Source organism: Triturus cristatus, chromosome 2_1 (genome assembly GCF_964204655.1).
Source record: "Triturus cristatus chromosome 2_1, aTriCri1.1, whole genome shotgun sequence".
NCBI classification, from domain to species: domain Eukaryota; kingdom Metazoa; phylum Chordata; class Amphibia; order Caudata; family Salamandridae; genus Triturus; species Triturus cristatus.
In genome coordinates, this window is record NC_140581.1 from 331,014,118 (window position 1) to 331,028,119 (window position 14,002).

General features: G+C 43.2%; 1 protein-coding gene across 1 annotated transcript in view; it reads left to right on the forward strand.

Annotated features, from left to right (window-relative positions):
• PARP8 (poly(ADP-ribose) polymerase family member 8) overlaps nucleotides 1-14,002 on the forward strand; it is a 788,553-nt gene that overhangs the window by 422,053 nt on the left and 352,498 nt on the right. The window contains exon 8 of the mRNA XM_085631232.1: nucleotides 10,987-11,047. Coding sequence (XP_085487358.1) covers nucleotides 10,987-11,047 — 61 coding nt within the window. The remainder of the gene's footprint in view (nucleotides 1-10,986; nucleotides 11,048-14,002) is intronic.

The following is a 14,002-nucleotide window of genomic DNA, read 5'->3' on the forward strand; positions in this document are numbered from 1 at the left end:
TCATCATGTATGTCAATTGTCATCATTTCTTCAACTTCTTTAGCTAAACGTTTTTGGTGGGCAACATCGGCAATAGCTTTCTTATCAGGGATACAGAATGATACACATAATGAGCAGAGCAAGGGACCACATTGAATACAGATACAGCACGAAAACAGAACCGCTACAATAATGCAGAGACCAGTTAGAACCTTCCATCCCCAGGCAATAATTAACGGCCAAAACCATCCAGAAAAGGACCAAGTGCCGTTTTCTGTATGGATCTCAGCTGCAATTTTATGCAGTTTATTGATGGCATTATAAACTGATGGCGTATGATCAGGAATAAACACACAACAGCTACTTCCAATAATTTTACATGCTCCTCCTCTGTCAGCTAGCATAACGTCTAATACCATACGATTCTGCAATGCAACAATTCTAGTAATTTGCAATTCCTCCGTAAGATTCCCAAGAGCAGCAGCAGTCTGATTTGTCACAGCTTCTACCACTCTTGTTAATCTTCGGATCTTCCTACTGTTCAGGGCAGCTCCAACAAAGAAAAACAGTCCTAAGTTAAAATCAATATACTGTTGCAGACTGGTATCAGTCTGATCTACATCATCAATTGATAAGGTACGTTTATACCTATTTACAGTCACATTATTCAATAATTTCAGATCCTTATGATAAGATGCGGGTGCTAGGAATACAGGAGGTAATAGAAATGATACATAGCATACCCCAGACCACCCAGCCGGCAGACGGTAATAACCTTTATTTCCACACACAAAGTACGTATTATGGGAGGCTAAGAAGGTACTATTGTTCAACCCATCAATATTCAGAACACTAATACAATCACTAACACCAACAGGGATAAAACCCACACTCTGGACACACAGGTCCGCTTGAGCTTGTGCTACTTGAATCACAAATTTGTCCTTTCCCACAGTGTCTCTTGTGTTCGTGAAGATGTAGGGAATGGATTCATTGTCTGGTCGGTACTCTTCCCACTCCCAAATTGTCCCATTCGCTTGTGGATACCCATTTTTGTCTTGATGGCATTCTTTATTAAGTCTAAAAAGCAATCGTCCCACTGTCGGTTTCCGAGTGGCAAAAAGCAAAGTATACCATGCTCTACAAGAGCCATTATGAGAGAAAGGAAGCGGTATAAATGGCGTTCCTCCTTTCTTCTGATGAGCTGGCATCATCCCACATATCCAACAGTTCGTAGCATTCGTAGCAACGTGGGTATGATGCAGCATCTGGATGAAAGTGTTATTCAAGTAAGACTGTCGATGCTTCAACTCTTGATACGGTAATGTATAAAAGTAGTGCTCCTCAGGCACCAGAGTTGTCAACACAAGAATCTTCCGAGCGGGAGTTACATCCTCCACGAACCATGTGGTTATCCCAACAATGGCTACTGTCAACATGAACCCTAATGCACAAAGGGTTTTCTTTTTCTCCATATCAAAGTAAAAATAAAACCCAATATCTTCCTGAAACTAAAAGTCTGTCAGAACTCTTCCCCTTGGGCAGCGGTTGATTTCTTCACCAGCGGGCCAAGACGGGTGTCGCTACACTAATGCAGGGCTGATCCCCCCCCCTTGCCTCATCGGCTCTCCGTTTCACTAACCCAAGGGCCGTTCTGACAGTATGTCCCGGTACTGGAAAACTCACTTCCTTGGTCGAAGATGATATCGCCTTCCTCCAGGAGTCGCGTGGTCCGGAAAAAGCTCCTCAGTGGCATTTGGCTCCGCAGCATGGCCTGTCTCTGCAGCCAAGATTTCTCGTTGATCGGTCAGCACGGCAGGTTCCACCAATCCGGGCGGCACCTTCCTACAGTGCAGGGAGTGGATCCAATTCTTTCTGTTGGAGACTCGCACAGCCGTCCTTGCTGCGAGGAGGACCTGCTCAGGGCCCACACATCTCGGCTCCAAACTGTTCGTTCTGTCGAAGACTTTCACCATGACATGGTCACCGGGCCGGAGACCATGTCCTTCGCCGGTAGACCGATCAGGGAGCGCCTCTCGGACCTGTTGATGGATAGAAACCAAGTTATCCGTTAACTGTGCCAGATAATCGCTCATCATTACACAAGGTACATCATACACAGCCTTAGGTCTTGGTGGACCCCAAATATTCATTGGGCGTCCGAAAACAATCTCATATGGCGTAAGGCCAGTTCGAGAGTGCGGTACCGATCTAATTGACAATAACGCCAGTGGCAGAGCGTCTGGCCAAGTCAAAGACGTCGAAGCTTGAATTTTGGCGATCTTAAGCTTCAGTGTACCATTATACTTCTCAACTAGGCCTGCAGACTGAGGGTGAAACACGGCGTGGAACTTCTGAGTGATGCCTAGGCCCTTCAAGACATACTTTATAACATCCGCTACAAAGTGAGGGCCGTTATCACTCCACAGAAGTCTACAAACGCCATATCGGGGGAAAAACTCCTTCAGCAGCAGCTTCGCAGTAGTCATTGCAGTATTGTCTTTCGTAGGGTACGCTTCAACCCATTTGCTGAAAGCGCAGACCACTACTAGAACATACTTCAGATTATTACAGCGCTCCAGCTGGATATAATCCATCTGCAGAACCTCAAAGGGTGCAGTGGGTGTCACAAACCCTCCTGCTGGAGTTCGAGTACCCTTTCCTGGGTTATACCTCAGGCAGATCATACAAGTCTGCACCACCCTCTTCGCTGTGCTAGCAATCTCTGGATGCTCCCAGACTTGGGTAAGCAATTTCACAATTGCGGAAGCTCCAACATGTGCTAGCCCATGTGCCATCTGAACCATAGGTTGTACAAAAGCCGTGGGTAATTTCCATCTATCCATCTGCTTATTTCTCCAGCAACCCTCATCGTCCAATTCTCCCTCACTAGCCCATTGTTCCCGCTCTTTGTCAGAAGCGATCCTTTGCATTTCTCGCACTTCCTCCTTCGCATCATGCCATCTTTCCACCTGTGACTTTACTACATACATGGCAGTAGTACCGGGCTGCATCGCAGTCTCCCGTGCTACCCGGTCTGCTAACGCATTCCCTTCTCCAACTTTATCAACTACTTTCCTATGGGCGCTACACTTAACGATGGCAATTTTCTTTGGGTATGTCAGTGCAGTTAAAAGATTATGAACTAACTCTCCATGCATTATCTGTACTCCATGTGACGTTAAAAACCCTCTCTCCTTCCAGAGTAGGCCGAAGTCATGCGCTACTCCGAAGGCATAGCGGCTATCTGTATAAACATTCACACATAGTCCTGTACTGAGCTCACATGCTCGTGTTAATGCTATCAGTTCCGCTGCTTGAGCTGATTTCTGTGGTATGCGTGCTGTCTCCACTATCGTTTGTAATGTGGTAATTGCATATGCTGCTGAAGTCGTACCATCTGGTAGCTTCAGACATGATCCATCCACCCACAGTTCTCCATCTACATCTGGAAAGGGCGTATCCTGGAGATCAATACGACCCTTTGTTTGTTCCTCAGTCACGAGAATACAATCATGCGCTTTCCGCGCCTCAGGCTGGGTTTCGGGGTATGGCAACAATGTTGCCGGGTTTAACGTTACGCACCTTTTCAACGTAATATGAGGAGCCAAAAGCGTCAACTCATATCCCGTTAAACGGGCGCTGGTCAAATGCTGCGTCTTCGTTTGATTGAGCAGGGCATCGACAGCATGGGGGACTAATACCAACAGCTTATGAGATAACACAATTCCCTCGCTTTGGCGTATTGACACAGCTGTCGCCGCAACCGAGCGAAAACACCCTGGTAATGCTCGGGCGACAGGATCAAGTACAGCCGAAAAATATGCACAAGGGCGCTGCTTATCGCCGTGCATCTGCACTAAAACTGACAATGCACATCCATCTTTCTCATGCACATACAACGAAAAGGGTTTTGCATAATCAGGGGTCCCTAACACTGGTGCTGAACAAAGGGCCTGTCGGAGTTGCTGAAAAGCAGTATCACACTCATCTGACCAAGGGATTGGGATAGGCGTGTCCTTTGTCAAGAGGGCTAACAATGGCTTAGCTATGTGCGAAAACCCCAATATCCACTGTCTACAAAAAGAAACAAGGCCCAAAAATGCACGCACATCCTTCTGTGTGGACGGTCTCGGTGTGTCCAAAATTACTTGGATACGATCCGGTGTGAGTGCACGTCCCTCCTTAGACAAAAGGTGACCCAAATAAGTCACCTTTGGTCTACAGAATTGCAATTTCTTCCTAGATACCTTATGATTGTGGGACGCTAAAAAAGAAAGTAAGGATAACGTACTTTTTTCACACAACTCTCGGGTGTCAGCCGCCAGCAAGATGTCATCAACATATTGAATGAGGGCGACCCCCTCGAGCAGAACAAAGGAATCCAATTGTCGTTTCAAAGCCTGACTGTAAATGCTAGGGCTTTCTGTATAGCCCTGGGGAATCCTACAGAAACGATAAGATCTATTATTTAATGTAAACCCAAAAAGATATCGGCTATCAGGGTGAATGGGAATGGAAAAGAAGGCATTCTTCAAATCAATCACTGAGAACATGTTCGCCGTAGGCGGGACCAAGGTAAGCAACGTCGTGATATCGGAAACCACTGGGTATTGAGGTATCACGATCTTGTTCACTTCTCTCAAATCAATTATAAACCGATAAACTCTGGCATCCGTATCCTTTTTCAGTATGGGAAGAATCGGACTGTTACAAATGTTATAGGGGACTTCCTCCACTACCCCTACCGCTATCAAATCCTGCACTATCTGTATAAGAGCCTCCTCCCCCTCCTGGGAAATACGGTACTGTGGGAGGCGTGGTAACACCGCCCCCTCCTGGACGCTAATGTGGACCGGTGGAATCACCATTTGTCCCACATCAGTATCCGAAGTTGCCCACAAAGCACGAGGGAGGGTAGCTAACAGCGCATCCTCTGACATCGTACACATCCGTTCTGATCGGGGGTAATTGTCATTCAATATTACCCGCACACCAGCAGGGGAGCAGCGGATCGTAGCCCTAAAATGCTTTAACATATCAAGACCCATAATGTTGTCCGGTGTGTACGGGGCAAGCAGAAACGGACAAGGTGCAGAAAAAGAATCAACCTTAAACATGAGGGGCTGTGAAAGAGGGCTTCGGGAGAGTGTACCGTCAAACCCTACCGATGTGACCATTAAGCCGGATGGGGGAGCCCCCGGAACCAATTGCTTAGATAGCGCACTACGTGTCGCTCCTGTATCCACTAGGAACTGATCAGTAGAGCCCAAAACCTCAGCCGATACATAAGGGCCCTTCTGATCGACCGGCACCTCAGCTGATTCTAACCCCCATCCAACGCTTTCCTATGCATGCTGAGAGTCATGGTACCCCGACCGATCAATCCCTGACGCTTGATACTGATGCTGGCGATCAAAAACATTTGATCTATCTCGGTGCTGCCCAGCAGAGTCAAAACGAGCCTGTTCGTTAGAATTCCCTCGAAAGTTCGAGAAACCCCCTCTACCTCGCGGGCCACCGTGGGTATGCCCCTGACGCGATGCATGCAACACCGGGCAGTCCCTAGCCCAATGACCCGATTGCTTACAATACGCACATTGGTTCCTATTCAAATCAGATCGGCCCGAGGGAGGACCATAAGATCCTCCCCTACCTCTATTACTACCCCGTCGAGGCGGGCCATAGACTTGTGCCAACATCACCTTTGTTTTCAAATCTTTCGATTTCTTTTCCTCCTGGCCCTTTGCTTCTTGCTCCTGACGCTCATAATACTGGGCGATAGTCAGGAGGGCCGTCGGTGTAGCGGAGGACCAAGAACTTTCACTCGCTTTTAGACGGGCCGCAACTGCCGGCAGCAGATTAGCCACATATTTATCCGCAAAAAGGTGGCGTCCCGTATCGTCGGTAAGCGACTGTCCACTAAAATCATGAAACGTCTCCTCAAAGCGCGTAAAGAAGTCCGCAACTGACTCGTCAACTTTCTGTTTACATGCAGCTAACATATTCCAGTCAATCTTTTTAGGGGGGATAATTGTCTTCAACTTAGCCACAATAGCAGCAGGGAGATCTAAAATATTCTGGGGCGGTTTCTGCGCAGGCTTCCTCTCCCTATCCTCATCCTCCAGTTCAGACCATCGAGCCTTAAAAGTGGCGACATCATCTACCTTTCGCACAGATCGCCACATATCTGGTGGTAGAATAAGCCCAAAGAACAAATCTATATCTGCTAAAGTCATAACGCAAGAATTCAAGGCCCCCTCGACTTCTTCATAGAAGGCCGCTGGATTCTTGCGGGGGTCGGGCAGCGCATTCTTTAATGCCATAACATCAGCCCTATGCCACGGAGTGTAAACCCAATTATACACAAAATATCCCTTAGCATCGGCGGAGGTAATGTCCGAGCTAGTCCCCGCTCCTTTAGGAGGAACATACAAAGGCGCCGCCTCGCGCATTGGCTTAGCATGCACTAGATCGCTCTTATCTGATTGAGAGGTGGATGAGTGGCCTTCTGTGGTACATGAATCCGACTGCGTCTCCTCCCCTGCTCGTGGGCGCGCTTTTCCTTTATGGGCCAGCACCGCGTCCCGCAAGGCGAATAGCCGCCGAGCCGTATCAGGAGCCTTAGAGGGAGAAAAAACACCATCATGCAATGCTTTAGCATCCGATGTCACTTCTTCAGGCTCAAAGACACTAGAATATTTCCGAAAAGCAGCAATCACTTCCTCAGCGAAATGACTCAAAAAATACAATCTCTCTCTATCCTGCCACGACCCCCAAGTATGGAACAATTCATCCACAGACACCTTACCCTTAAGTGCACGGAAGGAAATTTGCCGAAGCTCAGCCATATGTTCAGCCGATAACATGGACCGCGTATCTACCTTACCCGTACCCGGGACAGAATCTTGCGGCCTCGGAGCAGATGCGCCGACATAAGGGGGCGGAGAGCGATCTAGTAAATAAAAATCATCATCAAGATTATTACTGACAGGATAAAGTGGCTGCCGAACAGCATATTGACCCGAAACTTGCAGCCTACGCTCTTTCTCTTGTCTCTCTGTCTGTTCTCTGTCTTCCCGACGCTTCGCTTCCTGGGCTCGCACATGATCATTCTTCCGTTGTTCTTTATCAAACAGCGCTTTCTCACGCTTCTCTCGCTCACGCACCTCCTTCACCCACAACCGCACACACTCAAACATATCCTGACGAGCACGTCGCTTACACATACACTGTTCCACATACTCAATCTTACGTATATCAAACGATCCATACAAAGGCCATCGCAACTCAGGATCTTTTTTTGTATATTTCCTCCATACTGTGCTGTACATTATGGAAGAAAGACCGTGCTTCACATACATATCCCTATTAGGAGTCCCCTCTGGGGGAGCTGGAGCAGATTCCTCGAGGTTCAACCGGTTTCCGAAACAGCAACACCATTTACGGAGTGCGCTGAAAGCAGGCATGCTCAGAAATAATGCAGAATATGCAATATTATAGAAAAAATGGCACTTAATCGTTGCGCCGTTCAAAGTTACACAGCTCCGGAGAAATCTCTCCACATTACCTGCCTATATGTGTTGCAACGCATATATATTCACAAAGACAAATACAAAATATGACTAGTCATCACAAATCAAACTCAAATAGCCAGATCAGGCTTCAAAAACTCGGAGCAAGTACCGTACACCGGTTCTTACCAATCAAGAGTCCCGATTCCAACTGCCAAGCTCCACAATCGCCCAAACGGCTTTCACGGCAAGACCGACAGAAGAGGTCTCAGTCGAGGACCGGCGCCACCCAGACGGTCAGCTCGGAAGGGAAGGAAGAAAAACCTCGGGATGCCAGGGCTAAGACGCCGCTGGCAGTGATCACATCCCCGGCCAAATTCCTCACCTTCGTCGCGACCAGTCCTTCGAGCATCCGAGTCGCCGATGAGCCCCACGTGACGGGCGCCAATTGATGAATACAGGCCCCAGCTAGGCCCGCAGGACACAAGGGTTCGCTCTCCTGTAATGGAATCTATAAGGAAGTTGGCACGGAAACTGCAAAGTACAAAGACAGCATTTATTAACCCTTAAGGGTGGTCCTACAATCCACACAACACTCTTCAGTATTGCATAGAGTAGCACAAAGAACCTTCGTACATGGTCCCCTTTTATACACAGTAGAGGGGCTCATAAGTGGGTGGATACAACATGAGGCCGGAGAACATTACCATTTATGGTCATTTTCGATACTGAATCAATATGTGGGCGGAGCTAACACACTCCTTGAGCCCGCGAAAACATGGTCAAGCAAGACTAACTGATAACAGATGTGGTCAAGTCTGGGCATGTGCCAGATGGACAAAGGAGCTATTTATAGACTGTTACTAGGCAGATTACAAGAACAACTAACACAGAGGTTGGACTCTTCTCGTGGGGAACACGTGGAAGCATGACAATACAAAATGGAGTCCGAACTTTGGTCAACATAACGGAGAAAACATGATCTATAAAAGGGGAATTAATGTCTTTAGTAAATGCTTAATCACATCGTCGTTTCAATTTACAACATAATGACCCCTATGTGTGATCAAGGCCAGTGGCTGAAACCCGTTGCAGGAGCTAGTGCACCGTTAACGAAACCCTTTATTCATTCCCTCCTGAGTGCGCGTGACTCGTGTGTCTTCGATTATCCAAAGAACCTATGTGTGTGTGTTTTTTTTTTGTTGTTGCGGATCAGGCCACTTTTGTTCTGTGTATACAACGCAGTTGCTATGTACAGGTAAGCATACAAATGCAATATATGGGTGCACTTAAAAAGAAGCACTTGATCCTTTCCTGAACACTGCCTGCATTAAAAAAATCAGGTTTGGGAATGCAAGGGCAAAGATGGATGTCTGCTTTCCCTTGAAAGTTTTCAAAACAGCATTGTCAACTAATCACAAGGTGTCCTAAATCTTGATCTGTCTAATATCTATTAGTCAGGTTATTTTGTGGACATGTGCACTTGGAAATTTTACAAAGCAACTAATGGTATTCCCATTTGCAAATAAGTAGTTGTGCAAAAGAAAACTTCAATGGTTTGCAAATTTAAAATGTGGTTTGTCCCTAAATTTTGTGTAAATTAATTGCACCATGTATACACAGTGATAATTTATTGAGGCATAGTTGCCATTGGAAAAGGGGCAGAATTTAATTTTAGCTATCTATTTGATAATAAATTTCAAAAGGTACTGTGCCTCCATTCGCTCATCAAGACATTAATAATCCATTTAGCAAAAAGAAAAAGCATTGGCAAATCCAGTAGGTCGATGGCTGTATAATGCAGGTGCCAATCAAAAACCTGGAGTTAAAAGCAAACACTTATTTTAAGGTACCTCAAAACCATAAATTACATTTCATGTCTTCATTCAATATAAATGCCCTGCTTCATTTTCAAATACTGTTTGCACAAGAAACTCTGAACATAATTTAAAATGAAAAAAGGTAGTATTAGAATTCAAAGGATAACACTTGCCAAGACCCGACTTAATTTGACCTGAAACAAGCTCCAGCAGTAGCCCAGGCAGCAGATTTATGGACTGCTAGGAGAAGAGACAGCTCCTTTAAAGTACAGGCAAAAGGGGAAGGGGTGTTGATTTTCACAGGTTTTCAAACGGCGCTTTACCAAATAGCGTGAAATTACACAAGAGAAAACAATTTAATGCGGTGCCACAGGTGAGGGAAAAACCCCTAAACCCTGCAATTGGGACCTAGAGGTCCGACTAAGTATACACAACAAGTCCTATGCACACGCATGTGAGTAAAAAACAGTACAACACAATTTCTGTTGATCAAGGATGAAGACAATGGTGTCCTTTTTAGAATGTTTGCTTTTAATGTGTTTCTTAGCAAGCCAGCAAACATGTGTTTCGTCAATAGGGTGTTAAACCCTTGACTTCTTCAGGGCATAATAAGCCGTTGGTTGGTCTGTAGCGAGTACGCCCGACTCTCCTCGTGTCTCCGGGATCGTGTTTCAACCGGATATCTGGTTGTAACACGATCCCGGAGACACGAGGAGAGTCAGGCGTACTCGCTACAGACCAACCAACGGCTTATTATGCTGTACTTACTGAACTGAAACTGCCACAGTGTGGCTTGACTAATTTTGAATCTGAGAATTAAGGTGTTGCACTCGGCTGTGCGATGGATTTGGCTTAGAATAGCACTTGACACCCTGAGCTGAGACTCACATTCCAGAAATTATAAGGATTCACACTAAGACCGGCACTGTGGAATATTTATGACCTACCAGGTCAGAAGTATCACCGGTTTCAAGGTCTAAAAATCCACTTGCCTCGTAACAGCCCTGAAGAAGTCAAGGGTTTAACAGCCTATTGACGAAACACGTGTTGGCTGGCTTGCTAAGAAACACAACATTAAAAGCGAACATTCTAAAAAGGATGCCACTGTCTTCAGCCTTGATCATTAGAAATTGTGTTGTACTGTAGCTCCTTTACAGTAATGCTAAGTACACCTTCTGCATTGAACGCAAGTTCAATGAGTGTAGCAGCCAGCCCTTCACCTTAGCACCATAAAAGCCTTTGTGTGCCAAGGCCTTTGCATTAGTTTAAGATGTAGAATACAGTGGATAAAACAACCCTTAAAATATGCTTTTTAGTAATACCCTGGCAAACATATACCAGTTGCTGTGCTTTTAGAGACAAACCTGCAAATGTGGGGATAAAACTCCTTTGTTTGGTGGAGGAAGTCACACATGCCTTTTTATGAAGTGCTGAGTAAAAAAAGCAGTTCCCTGAATGTGAGCAGTGGAAGGAATCAAACCATACCATCAAAAAGATGGTAATTACGCTATACTCAGGGACTTATAAAAGTAGAGAAATGAAGACTGTCAAATAAAAAGTGGAAATTAAACAGATGAGAGTGACAAGAAAGCAAAACCAATGGTATGCAATGTATATATATCTAAGTAATATTCAGATTGTAATAACGGAATCTGTGACTGTTTAATTTCTAGGGAATATGGAGCTATTGATGATGTGGATATTGATCTACACGTTGATGTCAGCTTTCTGGATGTAAGTATAAGTAACACCAAATGCCTTCTTGTTTAATGGTGGAATAAGGTAACATTGACAGTTCTACAAATTTGTTTAGGCCTAGCTTATTAATTGCTAAAACTAAATATGAAATAGTTGGGCAGAAGTCCCTTCAACAATAGCTGGTAACACAACTGCTTTCTGTTTGGAAGGAAACTATCAAAAGTGTTGTAAATATTTTTACATGCATTTGACTCTCATCCAATCCTAAAACGTTTTGTTATATAATTCTTTCAGATCTGTATATATCTATATCTATCTCTCTCTCTCTCTCTCTCTCTCTCTCTCTCTCTCTCTCTCTCTCTCTCTCTCTCTCTATATATATATATATATATATATATATATATATATTTATATATATATATTTATACTCACTGACAAAACCATAGGTTTCAGGGACGTTATAGTTAGTTGGACATTTCACTCGTAGAAAACCATAGAAATTCCACTGTTATAGTTAGTTCAGCTAACTATAACTTGCGCCCAGCAATGCACTGCTGATGACGTCACATATTACATCATTCATGACATGGTCAGTGACATCACTGATGACATCAACCACATGAAAAACTGATGCACCTCCTCACACTCTAATATAATCTTTGATACACCCACTGAAAAATTCAGACAACCATTTTCAAAACCATCGACACACCAATAACAGTTACTACATACGCACTCACTGATTCCTAGGTCTACACACACATCCACTCATTCACTCATACAATCACTCATACATGCAGTCACTCATCAATACAACACTATCACATGCACTCATACACCTACTTTTTTTGGACCTGTGGGACCCCCTGAGCAGGCCTAGGGGTATATATATATATATATATATATATATATATATATATATATATATATATATATATATATATATATATATATATATATATAAGCCAAAACACATTTATTTTGTTTTACCATGTATATTTATATTTATCTTCTAAAACACTGTAACTGCCCTTTATTGCTGCTACATGGTAAAACAAAATAAATGTGTTTTGGCTTATTTCATTTTCACTGTTTATCTAGTACTACAGCTCAACATCTATATCTACATACAGAATCAACAACATTAAAAAAGTACACTTGAGTAAAAATGACTTTTTGGAGTGTGCTAATACGGCAGCCTTTTTTAACTTGCTGAGAATCATGAGAATTAATTCCATACTTTTGGAAACATCTGATCCACAACATAGAAATACTTTCAAAATTAAACATAAAACTTAAAAAGAACAAGTTATCTATGCAATTTGATCATTACAATATAGTGTAAATGAAAGAGTAACTCAACTTTTTCCCAATTCATCTTTTTTAACATAAATTTATTGGACACTACAGTAGATACAATTAATAAAAGTGTATTTTCTAGTACCCACAATCTCGCCCTGTTGGGCTAAATCATTAAACGTGTAGTTCTCCAGCCATGTCATGTGTACTCAAATTCGTGTAGGCCTAAAAACCAACCACATTAGGATAATACACTCTAGTACACTCTGACTTCTATGATTGTGCTAACATAGTGGCCATTGTAGACTAACTAAAAATTAAAAGAATTCAATCTGTACTTTTTGAAACATTTAATCAACAATATACAAATATTTTCATTATGCAATGTGGTCATCCCAACATAATGTAAATGTGATACCCATCTTGACCCCAATCAACCTCTGTCACCATAAATTCAATGGGCATTGCAGTAAACAAATTTAATAAAAATGTATTAACGGTTACCCACAATCCGTTCACATTTGGCTAGTTCAATATATGTGTATTTCTACTACCAGGTCATCCATGTGCGCTCAAGTTCATTAAACCCATGGCCAGGTCCTAAAATAATTCAGTCCAACCTTAAACTAAATGTGTTGCCATCTCTTCATCAATATTCAATCCTTTTGGAATCTTGTATCTAACTCAAGAATATAGTGAGACATTAGCCTGCTCAATATTAATATTCAATTACCACCCCTAGGGTTAGGTAACACTGTCCAAACTGAAAAAACTGAGCAAGTTACAGTTCCCCTGATGTGCAGTCTGACAATGTCACTCCACTAGATGGGTTGGATCCCCTCTAGCTATTGTCCGCATATGTTTCACTACCTTACACTTGGCTGGATATACTGTACTACCTACATAATATTTAACACAGAGGCTTTCCAGGCAATAAACCGCATATTCTGGATTACAATTAAGTTGTTTGTTGATTTAATATGGTGTACGGCAGTCGGCAGTTTTATAATCTAACCTCTTCCTATTGATTCTACATTCTGTTCATTTCATGCAAGGGAAAAATCCTGTCACTGAATTTTGTTTCCTACCTCTCATAATATAATGGCTTCTGACCAAGTGTTCTTTAAAAAATCTTGCTTTTTTAAAGTTATGAGGGGAACACGATTCAACGTTTGGCCTAAAAGTCTGCCAATAAAATACTCCAGTTCTTTCTCAGTATTCTGTTTATGAATGGCATGTCAGATGAATAAATTGTGATAAATCTCATCTCATTATCTCTAATTTCCATTTTCTTATCCTGTAATAAATCTTCACATGTATAGTCCCTAATGCATCTCATTGCATTCTCTAATACTTGTTGGAGATAGCTGCTTTCCTTAAATCATAAGATCATAGCTTCCTGTTCTGTCAAATCTACATCGTTGGTGCGAATGCATTTAATGCACAGTAGCTACCCCTTTCTCAATAGGTTACTGGATATGCTATTGCCCTGTACTGTTAACATTACATCTAGAAAATTAACCTGTTTGTTACTGATTGTTCCTATTAAATGTAAAATGTCTTCCCTTCCAAATAATAAAGAGATCATCAATAAATCCAACCCAGAATACCAAATATTCCAACCAGATCTCATTATTCCCTGCCTCTTCCATTAGTCAACAAAATGATTTGTGTAGCTGGGGGTAAAACAGG